General features: G+C 44.0%; 1 protein-coding gene across 1 annotated transcript in view; it reads left to right on the plus strand.

The window, feature by feature from the left end:
• The window catches only part of RECQL4 (RecQ like helicase 4), a 324,140-nt gene that overhangs the window by 266,896 nt on the left and 35,758 nt on the right, over window positions 1-21,486 (plus strand). The window contains exon 21 of the mRNA XM_088463386.1: window positions 10,745-10,917. Coding sequence (XP_088319512.1) covers window positions 10,745-10,917 — 173 coding nt within the window. The remainder of the gene's footprint in view (window positions 1-10,744; window positions 10,918-21,486) is intronic.

Below are 21,486 nucleotides of genomic sequence, written 5' to 3' on the forward strand. Positions count from 1 at the left end.
GCCCCAGGTAAAAATGCAAGTAATTTCATTGCTAAACATCTAAGGAAACATGTCACCCAACTCCCAACGTATTTGAGGGATACATTGGACGTTTTGGGAAAGATTGAGAATATAAGTGTTAAAGATCACACCATCTATGCCACTTGTGATATAGAAAGTCTATACACAAGTACAAATCATGAATATGGATTAAGAGCGGTCAAATATTTTCTCGATATGGAGAGAGAAAGTGAATTTAACATTTTCCTCCTTGAATTATTAAATTTCATTCTCACCAGAAACTACTTCACGTTCAATGAAAGATACTATCTGCAGGTGCGGGGCACTGCTATGGGGGCTACATGTGCCCCGACGTATGCCAACCTATATTTAGGTTGGTGGGAATGTGAAGTAGTTTTTATTGAAGAGAAAACGAGGTACACGGACAAGGTACTGTTATGGCTGAGGTATATAGATGATGTTCTGATAATCTGGGAGGGTGAACAACAAACCCTGGATGAATTTATAAAGAAATTGATCATCAATATGTTGAATCTGATGCCAACTTCTGAAATAGACCCTGTAAAAGTCAATTTTCTAGACCTAACCATCCAAGTTAATGAAGATGGGAAATTGACAACCGACATCTACAGAAAACAAATTGCGACTAACAGTATTTAGCACTATCAAAGTTCACACTTCCCTGCCGCCAAGAGAAATATAACCAAAGGGGAGTATTTAAGAATGAGACGCAATTGTACTGAGGAGAGAACATTTGACAAGAGAGCCAAAGAATTGGGGGAGAAACTCAAAGGTGAGAGGATATAGTAACACCATTATAAAAAAGGCTAATCGTGAGGCTAAGATTACAAATTCTCCCCCAAGAAAAAGGACAAACCCAATGAATCCCAGCCCATTAGATTTATTGGGACATTTTGTAATCAGTGGAAGGAGATTAAGGAGGCCTTGCAGAAACACTGGCATGTATTGAAAACAGATGAAGATCTAGCCCAACATATTATTATTATCCTTTATATGGCGCCACAAGTGTTCCGCAGTGCCTTACATAGTACATAGAACTAACAGGTGAACAAGAAACAAGTAACTTACAGTACATTACAGTGCAGGACAAGGACACGACTTATATACATTGCTGAAATAGTGATTAAAGCACTCACAATAAGTTGCCGGGAGCTGGCAGTCCCATGTTAGGTGCCCTAATGAGGAGTAGAGAGTAGAAGAAAATGTAAAGAGAAGCACATGAGGGAAGAGAGCCCTGCTCATATAGGAGATCAGATACAAGTAAGCAGGAGAAGATCAAGAAATTTGAGAGATCATTTGTCACACATATTTTTCATCATCTGTCTCAAAAAATGGCTAAGAACAAGCACTACAGTGTCCACATTTGTATGTACCTTTAATTTGAATTGTATTATCAAGAAAGAACATGTCAAGGATAAATTTGGGAAAACATGGCAAATTAGAGACTTTATCATTGTTCCACATATGCAGTAATATACTGTCTCATTTGTCCATGTCAGAAACTATACATAGGAATGACGAAATGACAACTTAAGACGAGGGTGTTAGAGCATATTTACAATATCAAAAACGCCAGGAGAGATGTGGAGAGAATGATAACCCTCACAAGTGTGGCTAAACATGTCCTACGATACCATGGAGGAGAGAGTGGAGAGAGAATGATAACCCTCACAAGTGTGGCTAAACATGTCCTACGATACCATGGAGGAGAGAGTGGAGAGAGAATGACAACCCTCACAAGTGTGGCTAAACATGTCCTACGATACCATGGAGGAGAGAGTGGAGAGAGAATGATAACCCTCACAAGTGTGGCTAAACATGTCCTACGATACCATGGAGGAGAGAGTGGAGAGAGAATGATAACCCTCACAAGTGTGGCTAAACATGTCCTACGATACCATGGAGGAGAGAGTGGAGAGAATGACAACCCTCACAAGTGTGACTAAACATGTCCTACGATACCATGGAGGAGAGAGTGGAGAGAATGATAACCCTCACAAGTGTGGCTAAACATGTCCTACGATACCATGGAGGAGAGAGTGGAGAGAATGACAACCCTCACAAGTGTGGCTAAACATTTCCTACGATACCATGGAGGAGAGAGTGGAGAGAGAATGACAACCCTCACAAGTGTAGCTAAACATTTCCTACGATACCATGGAGGAGAGAGTGGAGAGAATGATAACCCTCACAAGTGTGACTAAACATGTCCTACGATACCATGGAGGAGAGAGTGGAGAGAGAATGACAACCCTCACAAGTGTGGCTAAACATGTCCTACGATACCATGGAGGAGAGAGTGGAGAGAGAATGATAACCCTCACAAGTGTGGCTAAACATGTCCTACGATACCATGGAGGAGAGAGTGGAGAGAATGATAACCCTCACAAGTGTGGCTAAACATGTCCTACGATACCATGGAGGAGAGAGTGGAGAGAGAATGATAACCCTCACAAGTGTGGCTAAACATGTCCTACAATACCATGGAGGAGAGAGTGGAGAGAATAATAACCCTCACTAGTGTGGCTAAACATGTCCTACGATACCATGGAGGAGAGAGTGGAGAGAGAATGATAACCCTCACAAGTGTGGCTAAACATGTCCTACGATACCATGGAGGAGAGAGTGGAGAGAATGATAACCCTCACAAGTGTGGCTAAACATGTCCTACGATACCATGGAGGAGAGAGTGGAGAGAGAATGATAACCCTCACAAGTGTGGCTAAACATGTCCTACGATACCATGGAGGAGAGAGTGGAGAGAATGATAACCCTCACAAGTGTGGCTAAACATGTCCTACGATACCATGGAGGAGAGAGTGGAGAGAGAATGATAACCCTCACAAGTGTGGCTAAACATGTCCTACAATACCATGGAGGAGAGAGTGGAGAGAATAATAACCCTCACAAGTGTGGCTAAACATGTCCTACGATACCATGGAGGAGAGAGTGGAGAGAGAATGATAACCCTCACAAGTGTGGCTAAACATGTCCTACGATACCATGGAGGAGAGAGTGGAGAGAGAATGACAACCCTCACAAGTGTGGCTAAACATGTCCTACGATACCATGGAGGAGAGAGTGGAGAGAGAATGATAACCCTCACAAGTGTGGCTAAACATGTCCTACGATACCATGGAGGAGAGAGTGGAGAGAATGACAACCCTCACAAGTGTGGCTAAACATTTCCTACGATACCATGGAGGAGAGAGTGGAGAGAGAATGACAACCCTCACAAGTGTAGCTAAACATTTCCTACGATACCATGGAGGAGAGAGTGGAGAGAATGATAACCCTCACAAGTGTGACTAAACATGTCCTACGATACCATGGAGGAGAGAGTGGAGAGAGAATGACAACCCTCACAAGTGTGGCTAAACATGTCCTACGATACCATGGAGGAGAGAGTGGAGAGAGAATGATAACCCTCACAAGTGTGGCTAAACATGTCCTACGATACCATGGAGGAGAGAGTGGAGAGAATGATAACCCTCACAAGTGTGGCTAAACATGTCCTACGATACCATGGAGGAGAGAGTGGAGAGAGAATGATAACCCTCACAAGTGTGGCTAAACATGTCCTACAATACCATGGAGGAGAGAGTGGAGAGAATAATAACCCTCACTAGTGTGGCTAAACATGTCCTACGATACCATGGAGGAGAGAGTGGAGAGAGAATGATAACCCTCACAAGTGGGGCTAAACATGTCCTACGATACCATGGAGGAGAGAGTGGAGAGAATGATAACCCTCACAAGTGTGGCTAAACATGTCCTACGATACCATGGAGGAGAGAGTGGAGAGAGAATGATAACCCTCACAAGTGTGGCTAAACATGTCCTACAATACCATGGAGGAGAGAGTGGAGAGAATAATAACCCTCACAAGTGTGGCTAAACATGTCCTACGATACCATGGAGGAGAGAGTGGAGAGAGAATGATAACCCTCACAAGTGTGGCTAAACATGTCCTACGATACCATGGAGGAGAGAGTGGAGAGAGAATGATAACCCTCACAAGTGTGGCTAAACATGTCCTACGATACCATGGAGGAGAGAGTGGAGAGAATGATAACCCTCACAAGTGTGGCTAAACATGTCCTACGATACCATGGAGGAGAGAGTGGAGAGAGAATGATAACCCTCACAAGTGTGGCTAAACATGTCCTACGATACCATGGAGGAGAGAGTGGAGAGAGAATGATAACCCTCACAAGTGTGGCTAAACATGTCCTACAATACCATGAAGGAGAGAGTGGAGAGAGAATGATAACCCTCACAAGTGTGGCTAAACATGTCCTACGATACCATGGAGGAGAGAGTGGAGAGAGAATGATAACCCTCACAAGTGTGGCTAAACATGTCCTACGATACCATGGAGGAGAGAGTGGAGAGAGAATGACAACCCTCACAAGTGTGGCTAAACATGTCCTACGATACCATGGAGGAGAGAGTGGAGAGAGAATGATAACCCTCACAAGTGTGGCTAAACATGTCCTACGATACCATGGAGGAGAGAGTGGAGAGAATGACAACCCTCACAAGTGTGGCTAAACATTTCCTACGATACCATGGAGGAGAGAGTGGAGAGAGAATGACAACCCTCACAAGTGTAGCTAAACATTTCCTACGATACCATGGAGGAGAGAGTGGAGAGAATGATAACCCTCACAAGTGTGACTAAACATGTCCTACGATACCATGGAGGAGAGAGTGGAGAGAGAATGACAACCCTCACAAGTGTGGCTAAACATGTCGTACGATACCATGGAGGAGAGAGTGGAGAGAGAATGATAACCCTCACAAGTGTGGCTAAACATGTCCTACGATACCATGGAGGAGAGAGTGGAGAGAATGATAACCCTCACAAGTGTGGCTAAACATGTCCTACGATACCATGGAGGAGAGAGTGGAGAGAGAATGATAACCCTCACAAGTGTGGCTAAACATGTCCTACAATACCATGGAGGAGAGAGTGGAGAGAATAATAACCCTCACTAGTGTGGCTAAACATGTCCTACGATACCATGGAGGAGAGAGTGGAGAGAGAATGATAACCCTCACAAGTGTGGCTAAACATGTCCTACGATACCATGGAGGAGAGAGTGGAGAGAGAATGATAACCCTCACAAGTGTGGCTAAACATGTCCTACGATACCATGGAGGAGAGAGTGGAGAGAGAATGATAACCCTCACAAGTGTGGCTAAACATGTCCTACAATACCATGGAGGAGAGAGTGGAGAGAATAATAACCCTCACTAGTGTGGCTAAACATGTCCTACGATACCATGGAGGAGAGAGTGGAGAGAGAATGATAACCCTCACAAGTGTGGCTAAACATGTCCTACGATACCATGGAGGAGAGAGTGGAGAGAGAATGATAACCCTCACAAGTGTGGCTAAACATGTCCTACGATACCATGGAGGAGAGAGTGGAGGATAAAAAACATTTGGTATAGAAAAAGTACAACTTGGCCTCAGAGGAGGGAATATAATACGGTAACTGTTATGTAGAGAAGCTTAAATGGATCTTCCTTATGGACAATATGTATCCTAAAGGCATGAACGAAAATATTAACTACTCCATGTTCTTGTAAATCAAGTATTGAATAAAGCTATATGATCAGGAAAGCCATGTTTATAATATGATTTGAATAGGTTATAGTATGACATAATTAATCACACATTTTTGGATTTAACACGGAGTGTAGTTTGTATTAGTCACGATTTTATGGGTTTTAGAAATTATCACACCACTAGAGATACATATTAATTTAACTTCATTTTTATGTATTTACACTTTTATATATATATATATATATATATATATATATATTATACTATAACATTATTTTCACACAGCATTAATTATTAGGACTTATTTGATACTATATAATGCACTTTAAAATTATTGGCATTTACAGAGGCACAGTATTTGAATTGTATTTTTCTTTTTTCATATATTTAGGAATAACACTGTATATTTCGCATTATTATAGTAGGAGTATGGACGTATGTAAGCATACTATTTATATGGTCACAGTAGTATGAATAGGAGGAAGTTTGAGTGGCAATAAGGTATCACTTATAGATTTATGTGTTTGGATTATAAATATTATATATATTGTTTGTAGTTAGTGATTGAGTAATTATATTTTTATATAAGGGGAGGAGTATTGCACATATATATTGCTAATAATATGCATCATATAAAGTATACATACTTCCCAATATTTATTTAATTTCAAGTTTTATTTTATTTTCTATATTTATCTTTATTTTTAATGTTAATTCAGCAATAATTCTTATTTTTTATAATCATATAGATACATGATATGATAGGAAATAATATGTATAGTAACATGGTTAAGAAGATTATGGAGGATTTCATGTTTATACTGTTATTATGGAACATTAGCTATGTATCATTATTTCTTCAAATAGATACATTGTATTTAGGTCCAGAAATACTCCCCCGTTCTAATTGGTTGCCCAATATGTCAATCATGCTACAATAGAGATTGATAGGAGGACACTGGTATTTAAGGTGTGTCGTGATGGTTGCTCTGGTCTGCCTGTTGAGAAAGCACTGGGAGACGCACGTCAGGCGATTGCTGTGCCAGTCTGATGTGCCAGTCATGCTGCTGAATGTGTTATGATTGAGACTGTATAGTAATTGATATTCAGTGTCCGGCTCAGTGCACAATAAGCGGAGCTGTAAGACGCTGCAGAGTGAGTGCGAGCTCCAGCTGACAGCCGCCATCATTGCTAAGCACGCTGTAGCCCTGTACACATTATAATAACAGAGGGGATTTGCTTGTAGCACATTATATGGGGAGACAGAGCACAGACGCTATGTTTGGATGCATGCTTTGATACTTATATGAGATTATTACACCTGATGCCGCTATAATAGATGCTATAAGCACATATACTGTCTGTGTGGAGTTCCCAGCAGATTGGAGTGATAGGGCTGTGTTACTGTCAGGCGGTGTATTATCAGTGTGGAGGAGTATTAATACTCAATACTATAGCCCATCGTGAATAGGGTTTATATATGCACAGAGCAAACACAGAGAGATTGCTCAAGTAACGTGCATATACGGTTACAGAGTATTTATTTATGAACCCCTGAGGAGGTACTAAGGGACACTGATATATTTGGATACCTATATGAATTAATAACAACATTAAAGGCATTTGCCAAGGTATCAGAATATACTGCTAATTTATAGTTATACGGCATTACTAGATCCTTATAAGAAGTCTTTATACATTCAGCATACCATTGTGTATATATATATATATATTAGAGACACAAGTGACTGAGCACTAATTAGTATTTTAAACTCTTTATTTCTTATTCTTTTTCATATTTTGTTGTGTTTTAAACTTTACCACTCAGGTGGTTATTAATAGCTAATAATAAGTTCTATTTTATGCTGATTACGGTGAAACATTGTGCCCTCATATGGGGATTCTGTTTCTTGTTTGTGAGTAAAATATAATTGCAATAATCACCAAATATTCTGTAGAGGTTAGTGGTGGTCAGAACTGACCATAAAGCACAGACAGGTCCCACTTTTAAGATTTCCTCTGTTTGGGAATCTGTAGAAACAAATGTCTCCGTTTCCCTTACACGTCGGTCAGGGGAGATATAAAGAAACAAAGTATAGTGCAGTAATCCTTTTACAATAGGGATTTTAATACATTAATGTACTTACAATAGAGAAAGATAGATAAGCATGTTAAAATACTCCACATAGGCAAAGCATCTTTCAGAAGATATAATCACCGCGGTCCCAGGGTGGGTCAGGTCTCCGGATACAAGATCCACCTCGCGGGTACTTCTGTATCAGCAATAATCCTTGGAGTCCCGGATAAACGTGCGCTACGCTTAACTCGTTTCCGACCTTAATGGGTCCTTCATCAGAAGCGTAATGTTAGCTCCCAAAGCTCACCTATTTACACCATAAAATCAGCTGTTCTCAGACCACTGTGCATGTGCCAGGGCACCCGGACACCGGAAGTAACACGGCCATCCGCGTCCCAGGAACACCCGGAAGTGACGTGGCCATCTGCGTCCCAGGCACACATTACCAGACCCGGAAGTGACACTGCCATCTGCGTCCCAAGCACACATTACCAGACCCAGAAGTGACGTGGTCATCAGCGTCCCAGGCACATATTACCAGACCCGGAAGTGACGTGGCCATCTGCATCCCAGGCACACATTACCAGACCCGGAAGTGACGTGGTTATCTGCGTCCCAGGCACACATTACCAGACCCGGAAGTGACGTGGCCATCTGCGTCCCAGGCACACATTACCAGACCCAGAAGTGACGTGGCCATCTGCGTCCCAGGCACACATTACCAGACCCAGAAGTGACGTGGCCATCTGCGTCCCAGGCACACATTACCAGACCCAGAAGTGACGTGGCCATCTGCGTCCCAGGCACACATTACCAGACCCAGAAGTGACGTGGCCATCTGCGTGCCAGGCACACATTACCAAACCCGGAAGTGACGTGGCCATCTGCGTCCCAGGCACACATTACCAGAGTCGGAAGTGACGTGGCCATCCGCGTCCCAGGCACACATTACCAGACCCAGAAGTGACGTGGCCATCTGCATCCCAGGCACACATTACCAAACCCGGAAGTGACGTGGCCATCTGCGTCCCAGGCACACATTACCAGAGTCGGAAGTGACGTGGCCATCCGCGTCCCAGGCAGACATTACCAAACCTGGAAGTGATGTGGCCATCTGCGTCCCAGGCACACATTACCAAACCCAGAAGTGACACTGCCATCCGCGTCCCAGGCACACATTACCAAACCCAGAAGTGACGTGGCCATCTGCGTCCCAGGCACACATTACCAAACCCAGAAGTGACGTGGCCATCTGCGTCCCAGGCACACATTACTAGACCCAGAAATAACACTGCCATCCGCGTCCCAGGCACACATTACCAGACCCAGAAGTAACACTGCCATCCGCGTCCCAGGCACACATTACCAAACCCAGAAGTGACGTGGCCATCTGCGTCTCAGGCACACATTACCAAACCCGGAAGTGACGTGGCCATCTGCGTCCTAGGCACACATTACCAAACCCGGAAGTGACGTGGCCATCTGCGTCCCAGGCACACATTACCAAACCCAGAAGTGACGTGGCCATCTGCGTGTCAGGCACACATTACCAAACCCAGAAGTGACGTGGCCATCTGCGTGTCAGGCACACATTACCAAACCCAGAAGTGACGTGGCCATCTGCGTCCCAGGCACACATTACCAGACCCAGAAGTGACGTGGCCATCTGCGTCCCAGGCACACATTACCAGACCCGGAAGTGACGTGGCCATCTTCGTCCCAGTTGCGTGTCACCAGACCCGGAACCGGCCTTGTTCTCATATATTACACAGGAAGAATTGATACAATTAAATCATCACATAATCAAAATACAACAAAGAATCTGTGTGATTGTTACATAATAAACGTCAGGGTTACGGTTATTTTCTGTGTGTTCTCCTGTTTTGTTTTGTGTCCACATAAAGTCCGTGGGCATTATCATCCAAATTAGTATAATCATTTTACCCGAATAGGTAACAAAGGTCCTCCATTTTACAAGGTCCATTTTCAAGCATCGAAATCCCAGGAATCATCAAAAGATAAAGACTCCTATCAATAGAAAGTATACATAATAAAAATAAAAATGTATATGTGTGCAAAAAATGCATATATGCAAATTACAGAAAGGTGTGAACACTACACAAAGAGCAAAATGACATTTAAAGTGCATATCATAATAAGGTGCAAGTATTTGCCTATACCAAAAAACACTTTATCTCAAACTCTCCATTTAATCCCCTGGGAACAAGGGTACTTAGCTGGTGAATCCACCTCATTTCACTATGGTGTTTTGTTTTATTATAATACACTATGTCAGTATACTGTTACATGCAGATCCTGTGCTCTCGAGTCTCCATCTTTGCCATGGTGGAGTATGTCCAGCTTCAGTCCCGTTCCCTGCAGATGGAGATTCTGACCCAGGATCACAAGATCCATCTGCAGCTTCTGGTCACAGCCGATCGTTCTCTCGCGAGAGGTCCGTCACTCCCTCTTCTGGTGGCTCCATTAGTCCCATCTGGACAAAGGCCACCCCTTTTGGATCCAGGACTGGGTCCTGCTCAACTTCGATGCAAGTCTTTGGGGGTGGTTGGCGTTGACTTGTCATCAGACTGTTTAAGGTCGGTGGACAATTCAGGATAGCAAGTTACCAATCAATATTGTGGATCTCCGAGCAGTCTACAGGGCTCTGTCTAGCTCTGCCACTTCTCCAGCATCGTTCTGTCCAGGAGCAGTCCGACAGCGCTCCTTGCCTTGGGCTTGGTAATGTAACTGGATGCCTGTGACTGGGGGTTTGGGTAAAGGGGTGAAGGAGCCTGGGCTGGTGGGAAATAAAAGTTAACCGTTTGGTGCTGAGACTATAGCTCACCAGCCTATACCAAATGTTACCCCTGTGTTCCTGAAAAAGATTTGACAGGTAAGAAGATAAATCTCCTTTCTCTGACTATGTGAAGCTCTCTCGTCTCTGCTCTTTCCAGTGTGGTTGTCTGATATTTTACTCTTCATGGTTTAGGAGCAGTTGCCCATACACCTGCTGATTTTTGTGGTACAATCAAGCATAACCCTGTTTTATTTTGCTTTTTGTTCCCCAGTTGTCCTCCTATAGGTGTCGCTCTTGCTCGGGAACGTCTTTCTGGTGTGGATCACACACATGTCAGTTCTGTGGAGTTTAATGTGGTGGAACTTGCAGACTCCATGGGTTGGGAGGTCCTTCCAGTGAAACGAGGGTTACGGGACCTGCAATGGCACAGTCACACCACAGGAGGTCAGTGCTTTATATACAATTTATTTGGAATGGCAAACAACCCTGTATTGGCCTTTTAATATTGCAACAACTTAAATCTAATAGGGTTCTCAATCTTCCCCATGTCCACCATTACAATCATGCAGCCATTTTGCAATACGTGACGTTGGATTTAGAGGACAGATTTATATACTTAGAGTTCAGTTGAGAAACGTTTCTTGGCTATTTGTAAACTTATTGGCTTTCTACACTAACTTCATGCTGAAATACCCAAGAGTTTAGGGATAATCTGTTGCTATGGTCAACATGCAAGTTATGACATATTGTAAGGCATAAACCCCGTCTTACTGGCCACAAGTCACTGTTTCTGCCATTCCTGAGTATTCTGAATTCCTTTGGAAATATTTCCTATCATTTACTAGATGGCTCTCTCACAGGATATCCTATTACTGATACATCAGCGTGTAGGCCTATGTCTCTCTCACAGGATATCCTATTACTGATACATCAGCGTGTAGGTCTATATCTCTCTCACAGGATATCCTATTACTGATACATCAGCGTGTAGGCCTATATCTCTCTCACAGGATATCCTATTACTGATACATCAGCGTGTAGGCCTATGTCTCTCTCACAGGATATCCTATTACTGATACATCAGCGTGTAGGTCTATGTCTCTCACAGGATATCCTATTACTGATACATCAGGGTGTAGGCCTATGTCTCTCTCACAGGATATCCTATTACAGATACATCAGCGTGTAGGACTATGTCTCTCTCACAGGATATCCTATTACTGATACATCAGCGTGTAGGCCTATGTCTCTCTCACAGGATATCCTATTACTGATACATCAGCGTGTAGGTCTATGTCTCTCACAGGATATCCTATTACTGATACATCAGCGTGTAGGACTATGTCTCTCTCACAGGATATCCTATTACTGATACATCAGCGTGTAGGTCTATATCTCTCTCACAGGATATCCTATTACTGATACATCAGCGTGTAGGCCTATGTCTCTCTCACAGGATATCCTATTACTGATACATCAGCGTGTAGGTCTATGTCTCTCACAGGATATCCTATTACTGATACATCAGCGTGTAGGACTATGTCTCTCTCACAGGATATCCTATTACTGATACATCAGCGTGTAGGCCTATATCTCTCTCACAGGATATCCTATTACTGATACATCAGCGTGTAGGCCTATGTCTCTCTCACAGGATATCCTATTACTGATACATCAGCGTGTAGGCCTATGTCTCACAGGATATCCTATTACTGATACATCAGCGTGTAGGTCTATATCTCTCTCACAGGACATCCTATTACTGATACATCAGCGTGTAGGCCTATGTCTCTCTCACAGGATATCCTATTACTGATACATCAGCGTGTAGGTCTATGTCTCTCTCACAGGATATCCTATTACTGATACATCAGCGTGTAGGTCTATATCTCTCACAGGATATCCCATTACTGATACATCAGCGTGTAGGCCTATATCTCTCTCACAGGATATCCTATTACTGATACATCAGCGTGTAGGCCTATGTCTCTCTCACAGGATATCCTATTACTGATACATCAGCGTGTAGGTCTATGTCTCTCACAGGATATCCTATTACTGATACATCAGCGTGTAGGCCTATGTCTCTCTCACAGGATATCCTATTACTGATACATCAGCGTGTAGGCCTATATCTCACAGGATATCCTATTACTGATACATCAGCGTGTAGGCCTATGTCTCTCTCACATGATATCCTATTACTGATACATCAGCGTGTAGGTCTATGTCTCTCTCACAGGATATCCCATTACTGATACATCAGCGTGTAGGTCTATGTCTCTCTCACAGGATATCCTATTACTGATACATCAGCGTGTAGGTCTATATCTCTCTCACAGGATATCCTATTACTGATACATCAGCGTGTAGGTCTATGTCTCTCTCACAGGATATCCCATTACTGATACATCAGCGTGTAGGTCTATGTCTCTCTCACAGGATATCCCATTACTGATACATCAGCGTGTAGGTCTATATCTCTCACAGGATATCCTATTACTGATACATCAGCGTGTAGGCCTATATCTCTCTCACAGGATATCCTATTACTGATACATCAGCGTGTAGGCCTATGTCTCTCTCACAGGATATCCTATTACTGATACATCAGCGTGTAGGTCTATGTCTCTCACAGGATATCCTATTACTGATACATCAGCGTGTAGGCCTATGTCTCACAGGATATCCTATTACTGATACATCAGCGTGTAGGCCTATGTCTCACAGGATATCCTATTACTGATACATCAGGGTGTAGGCCTATGTCTCTCTCACAGGATATCCTATTACTGATACATCAGCGTGTAGGCCTATATCTCTCTCACAGGATATCCTATTACTGATACATCAGCGTGTAGGCCTATATCTCTCTCACAGGATATCCTATTACTGATACATCAGCGTGTAGGACTATGTCTCTCTCACAGGATATCCTATTACTGATACATCAGCGTGTAGGTCTATGTCTCTCTCACAGGATATCCTATTACTGATACATCAGCGTGTAGGTCTATATCTCTCACAGGATATCCTATTACTGATACATCAGCGTGTAGGCCTATATCTCTCTCACAGGATATCCTATTACTGATACATCAGCGTGTAGGCCTATGTCTCTCTCACAGGATATCCTATTACTGATACATCAGCGTGTAGGTCTATGTCTCTCACAGGATATCCTATTACTGATACATCAGCGTGTAGGCCTATGTCTCACAGGATATCCTATTACTGATACATCAGCGTGTAGGCCTATATCTCTCTCACAGGATATCCTATTACTGATACATCAGCGTGTAGGCCTATGTCTCTCTCACAGGATATCCTATTACTGATACATCAGCGTGTAGGCCTATATCTCACAGGATATCCTATTACTGATACATCAGCGTGTAGGCCTATGTCTCTCTCACAGGATATCCTATTACTGATACATCAGCGTGTAGGTCTATGTCTCTCTCACAGGATATCCCATTACTGATACATCAGCGTGTAGGTCTATGTCTCTCTCACAGGATATCCTATTACTGATACATCAGCGTGTAGGTCTATATCTCTCTCACAGGATATCCTATTACTGATACATCAGCGTGTAGGCCTATGTCTCACAGGATATCCTATTACTGATACATCAGCGTGTAGGCCTATGTCTCACAGGATATCCTATTACTGATACATCAGCGTGTAGGCCTATGTCTCACAGGATATCCTATTACTGATACATCAGCGTGTAGGTCTATGTCTCTCTCACAGGATATCCTATTACTGATACATCAGCGTGTAGGTCTATGTCTCTCTCACAGGATATCCCATTACTGATACATCAGCGTGTAGGTCTATGTCTCTCTCACAGGATATCCCATTACTGATACATCAGCGTGTAGGTCTATATCTCTCACAGGATATCCTATTACTGATACATCAGCGTGTAGGCCTATATCTCTCTCACAGGATATCCTATTACTGATACATCAGCGTGTAGGCCTATGTCTCTCTCACAGGATATCCTATTACTGATACATCAGCGTGTAGGTCTATGTCTCTCACAGGATATCCTATTACTGATGCATCAGCGTGTAGGCCTATGTCTCACAGGATATCCTATTACTGATACATCAGCGTGTAGGCCTATATCTCACAGGATATCCTATTACTGATACATCAGCGTGTAGGCCTATGTCTCTCTCACAGGATATCCTATTACTGATACATCAGCGTGTAGGTCTATGTCTCTCTCACAGGATATCCCATTACTGATACATCAGCGTGTAGGTCTATGTCTCTCTCACAGGATATCCTATTACTGATACATCAGCGTGTAGGTCTATATCTCTCTCACAGGATATCCTATTACTGATACATCAGCGTGTAGGCCTATGTCTCACAGGATATCCTATTACTGATACATCAGCGTGTAGGCCTATGTCTCACAGGATATCCTATTACTGATACATCAGCGTGTAGGTCTATGTCTCTCTCACAGGATATCCTATTACTGATACATCAGCGTGTAGGTCTATGTCTCTCTCACAGGATATCCCATTACTGATACATCAGCGTGTAGGTCTATGTCTCTCTCACAGGATATCCCATTACTGATACATCAGCGTGTAGGTCTATGTCTCTCTCACAGGATATCCTATTACTGATACATCAGCGTGTAGGTCTATATCTCTCTCACAGGATATCCTATTACTGATACATCAGCGTGTAGGCCTATGTCTCACAGGATATCCTATTACTGATACATCAGCGTGTAGGCCTATGTCTCACAGGATATCCTATTACTGATACATCAGCGTGTAGGTCTATGTCTCTCTCACAGGATATCCTATTACTGATACATCAGCGTGTAGGCCTATGTCTCACAGGATATCCTATTACTGATACATCAGCGTGTAGGCCTATGTCTCTCTCACAGGATATCCTATTACTGATACATCAGCGTGTAGGTCTATGTCTCTCTCACAGGATATCCTATTACTGATACATCAGCGTGTAGGCCTATGTCTCTCTCACAGGATATCCTATTACTGATACATCAGCGTGTAGGCCTATATCTCACAGGATATCCTATTACTGATACATCAGCGTGTAGGCCTATGTCTCTCTCACAGGATATCCTATTACTGATACATCAGCGTGTAGGTCTATGTCTCTCTCACAGGATATCCTATTACTGATACATCAGGGTGTAGGTCTATATCTCTCACAGGATATCCTATTACTGATACATCAGCGTGTAGGCCTATGTCTCTCACAGGATATCCTATTACTGATACATCAGCGTGTAGGCCTATGTCTCTCTCACAGGATATCCTATTACTGATACATCAGCGTGTAGGTCTATGTCTCTCTCACAGGATATCCTATTACTGATACATCAGCGTGTAGGCCTATGTCTCTCTCACAGGATTTCCTATTACTGATACATCCGCGTGTGGGCCTTACTGATACATCCGCTTGTGGGCCTTACTGATACATCCGCTTGTGGGCCTTACTGATACATCCGCTTGTGGGCCTTACTGATACATCCGCTTGTGGGCCTTACTGATACATCCGGTTGTGGGCCGTACTGATACATCCGCTTGTGGGCCTTACTGATACATCCGCTTGTGGGCCTTACTGATACATCCGCTTGTGGGCCTTACTGATACATCCGCTTGTGGGCCTTACTGATACATCCGCTTGTGGGCCTTACTGATACATCCGCTTGTGGGCCTTACTGATACATCCGCTTGTGGGCCTTACTGATACATCCGCGTGTGGGCCTTACTGATACATCCGCGTGTGGGCCTTACTGATACATCCGCGTGTGGGCCTTACTGATACATCCGCGTGTGGGCCTTACTGATACATCCGCGTGTGGGCCTTACTGATACATCCGCTTGTGGGCCTTACTGATACATCCGCTTGTGGGCCTTACTGATACATCCGCTTGTGGGCCTTACTGATACATCCGCTTGTGGGCCTTACTGATACATCCGCTTGTGGGCCTTACTGATACATCCGCGTGTGGGCCTTACTGATACATCCGCGTGTGGGCCTTACTGATACATCCGCGTGTGGGCCTTACTGATACATCCGCTTGTGGGCCTATGTCTTTTGCAGTGTAACATTATATTAGTGCTATTATTAAAGATTTACAGACCAGGGTAGTTTGGTAGAGAAAGTGCTTGAACCTACTCCTGCCCCAACAGCCATCTTAGGCCCTCATTCAGAGCCGCTCGCAATTAGCGCTCGCTCGTTCATAAAAAGGGAGTGGCTATTCAAATGAACCGTTCGCTCTTTGCGGTCTGTTGCCGCCTCCATGTCTGAACGAGCGAGCAAAACATACACTCGTTTATTTGATAAAAACGCCCCCTGGCCGCTTGCATCATACGTCATGTCCGCTATTTATTAGATTAATCGAGTACATCGAACAGCGTATGAACTGCTCGCTATTCTTGTGGTTGGTTTTTTCAACCACAATATTGCGAGCAGTTCTGACTATAAAATAACCCAGTGACGTGGTGAATGACGCTGCTGTATTAATTATACACACCCATAAAACGCCCGCTTTGACCTTTAAGCACGCCTGCGTTCTGATCTCCACTCCCCGTTTTCAAGCACCTTCCCCTGTTACCACCCACATACGCCTCATTTTGTCACTCAAATTAGCAGGCACTCGCTATATAGCGAACAAACGATTTTCGGCCGCACTGACTGGTTCGCGCATGCGTACTAAAAACCGTACGCATGCGCAGATGTGCAAATATCGCTCGGAACGAGCGTACTGCCGCTTACGAGCGGCTCTGAATGAGGGCCTTAATTCATTATGCTACTTTTGTGTTGTTTTTGATTATTCTATGATTAGTAGAGGTATGTGCCAGTGGCGTTCCTCCTTCCCAGCCACTTTCACATTACAAACTGTTTTAAGGCCCTGAACTATTTACATGAAGATATTTTATTGGGCATTTTTCCAACCAATGTATAAGGGAAAAGTCAGAGACTAGCACTGTATTTTGCTCTTTACAAGCTGAATTACTATCTGTTTAGACTTCAGAACCTCATTTTGTTTATCTTGCCGAAAAACCGGTTGCACAGATTATATTAATATGACACTTACATTCAATATAGATCTATGTTTAAGATCACTTAATAAAAACGGTATATATAAAATTGTTGTAGGATTCTCTCCCCACAGATTCACAATCTTGATTTTACAGACTCCTAGAAATCTGTTCAATACGATGTTGCAAATTAAACCAACACAAATACGTATATAGCAAGTAATACATCAAAGTACATTTAATATTCTAGTTTGGACTGGCCACCAATGGGAAGCCAGTCTACTGCTCTGGATCAGATATATAGATAATGTCCTTTTTAGCTGGAATGGTAATAAGACATCTTTGGACCAGTTCTGTTCTTACCTTAACTCCAATAGTAGGAATATAGATTTGACTCTTCACATCAGTTCGTCACAGGTGAATTATGTAGATCTAACTGTGTATACTGACGGTGATAAACTATGGGGAGAATATCCTACAACTATTTTATAAATACCATTTCTTCTTCAGGGTCCATAGGGCTCCACAGGGAGACATTGGGGTGTAGGTGGGACCTGGAGGACCGGACACCAACAGCAAAGCTTTTCATTCCCAGGATGCTCCAGTCCCCTCTATGGGTGGGATCACAGTCTGAGCGCACCTCAGTTTGGTTGGTGTCTGGCAGGAGTTGGGTCACCATTATAACAGTGGGGCTGCTTTAAGCAGCACAAGCTTTCTTTTTTTATTTCATTTTATTTCTATTTATTTAACTAACTGAGCAGCAGGGTCCGGGTACGCTGGGTCCAGTCTCCCTGTATACCTCTCCCATGGGCCAGGTTATACAGCGCTATATCCTGCCAGCCACTGCGCTCTGTGTAGTTGATTTTAGTGCCCACTGTAGTTATATTATATACTCTGCAGTGTATGTGACTTGTGCTAGAGATGCTGTCTATTTTCCTATTACTGTCAGCTTATACATTTCCCTTTATTCTACTATAACCCTGGCATACTAAGGTATAGGGGGGTCATTGTACCTCACATCTCCCTATATTTGTGAGGGCTATCGCATGCTATATATCGCTGTTGCGCACTACATGGTGCCATATTACACCTATATCTGGTTTGCTCACTGCACTGTGTCAGATTATATATTTTATCCCTGTGGCTATGTCTGGCAGAGGAAAGAATAACCAGCAGCCTGATGCTCCCACTCTGGTGTCCTGTAAGTCCTGCTCTGCGGGCTTAGCCCCAGGGGACCTCATCCAGGATGGTCTTTGTGCAACTTGTTATACCGCCCCGGGCACATCAGCCCCGGTGTCTTCCCCTCAGCCCCCTGTGCTACCTTTTCACATCTGTAGGCAGCACTTACGGGCCACCTAGTTGTCCCCATGGTAGCTCCCCCTATGGGATGGCCACAGCAGGTACTCCCTGCACATCATTTGCCTCCCCAATGGGTATAGTCCACCTCAGTGCAGAGTCTGGCGGATACCTCCTACAGCCTTTCAGCAACTGCTGCAAAAAGATAGACCCTTACCCAGTAACCCTACTAAGCGTGCTGTGTTATCTTCCCAGTCTTCCCAGCTATTAGAGTCTGATGTATCATCTGGGGAGGCAGAAGATACAGACCTCTCTCACTCTGACTCCCCCTCGGGAGACGAGGGACCCCCCCCTTACCTAGTAACCCTACTAAGCGTGCTGTGTTATCTTCCCAGCTATTAGAGTCTGATGTATCATCTGGGGAGGCAGAAGACACAGACCTCTCTCACTCTGACTCCCCCTCGGGAGACGAGGGACCCCCCCCTTACCTAGTAACCCTACTAAGCGTGCTGTGTTATCTTCCCAGTCCTCCCAGCTATCAGAGTCTGATGTATCATCTGGGGAGGCAGAAGACACAGACCTCTCTCACTCTGACTCCCCCTCGGGAGACGAGGGACCCCCCCTTACCTAGTAACCCTACTAAGCGTGCTGTGTTATCTTCCCAGTCCTCCCAGCTATCAGAGTCTGATGTATCATCTGGGGAGGCAGAAGACACAGACCTCTCTCACTCCGACTCCCCCTCGGGAGACGATTAGCCCCCCTTACCTAGTAACCCTACTAAGCGTGCTGTGTTATCTTCCCAGTCTTCCCAGCTATTAGAGTCTGATGTATCATCTGGGGAGGCAGAAGACACAGACCTCTCTCACTCTGACTCCCCCTCGGGAGACGGGGAGCCCCCCCTTACCTAGTAACCCTACTAAGCGTGCTGTGTTATCTTCCCAGCTATCAGAGTCTGATGTATCATCTGGGGAGGCAGAAGACACAGACCTCTCTCACTCCGACTCCCCCTCGGGAGACGAGGAGCCCCCCCTTACCTAGTAACCCTACTAAGCGTGCTGTGTTATCTTCCCAGCTATCAGAGTCTGATGTATCATCTGGGGAGGCAGAAGACACAGACCTCTCTCACTCCGACTCCCCCTCGGGAGACGAGGGACCCCCCCTTACCTAGTAACCCTTCTAAGCGTTATGTGTTATCTTCCCAGCTATCAGAGTCTGATGTATCATCTGGGGAGGCAGAAGACACAGACCTCTCTCACTCCGACTCCCCCTCGGGAGACGAGGGACCCCCCCTTACCTAGTAACCCTTCTAAGCGTTATGTGTTATCTTCCCAGCTATCAGAGTCTGATGTATCATCTGGGGAGGCAGAAGACACAGACCTCTCTCACTCTGACTCCCACTTGGGAGACGAGGAACCCCCCTCTAAGATGAATATACAGGACCTGCACTTTTAAGACCTGATACATCTATTCGCAAATAGAAGAGGCAGAATCTGCTGCTAAGGCAAAACAGACACTTTTTAAACGGCAAAAAGTGGTTTTACCAGAGTTTCCTCACTCAGACCAGCTATCCGATCATACAGTATGTGTGACACATGGAATATGCCCAGTAAAAGGTTTCAGCTACCTAAACGGTTCAGTTCCTTTTACCCTCTTCCCGCTACTAAATGGAAAGTTCCCCCAGCAGTGGATTCCCACGTTACACATCTGGGTAAGAATGCCACCTTACCTATCCACACTGCCACCTCCTTGAAGGAGACTACGGATAGAAGGATTGAAGCTTGTCTAAAATCTATATACTCTCTTACAAGAGTCAGTCCTTACTGATTTCAGGAGTAATAATTCCGGTCCCCTCCTCACGAGGCAAGGGCCATTATTCTATCCTTTTCTTAGGCTGATGAGACCAGTTGGGCTTCTGAACTATCATTAACCTCAAATCTCTGAAAAAGTTTATTAGGGTGCCTAGGTTTTGTATGGAAACCCGCCACTCTATCATCCTAACTATGGAGCCTGGACACTTTATGGTGTCTCTGGACATTCAAGACACTTACCTAAATGTACCTATAGCGCCTTCTCATACTACAGAAGCATTACCAATTTCATGGTCTGCCGTTTGGTCTCTCAATGGCCCCTCGGGTCATTACCAAGATCATGGCAGTTATGGCGGCCTATCTTCGTTGACAAGGGATCAGAATGCTCCCATACTTGGACGATCTCTTGCTGTTGGTAAGCTCCCCAGAAATTCTTCACCGCCATCTGCAGGTAACCATTCAATAAACAAGGAAATAATAGCGCTTTGATGATATATATTCGCAAACAATTGTTTAAAATTGCATAAACTATATAGGTTAACTTAATAGAATATATTCACTGGAATCAATAAAAGAAAATCATAATAAAATAATAGCAAGCCAATGTATACACATAATATCTATTATAAGACCACATCAACACAATCCCTGTTCTGTATTACTTCCGGATATTGGGTTTTATCATAACGCAATTATGTCACTTGAATATTTTAAAGTGAAACTGTCCAGTACGTAACAACCAGATGACCGTATATGGTACTTGCACCAATCTAACATTCACCTGTCCTGAGTATAATTACCAGATCCTCATACCGATAGGGGGAATGCTCCTATTGACATAAAGTAGGTATGCT

The sequence above is a fragment of the Taudactylus pleione genome, unplaced genomic scaffold, assembly GCF_031769625.1.
Source record: "Taudactylus pleione unplaced genomic scaffold, aTauple2 ptg001351l, whole genome shotgun sequence".
In the NCBI taxonomy this organism is placed as follows: Eukaryota; Metazoa; Chordata; class Amphibia; order Anura; family Myobatrachidae; genus Taudactylus; species Taudactylus pleione.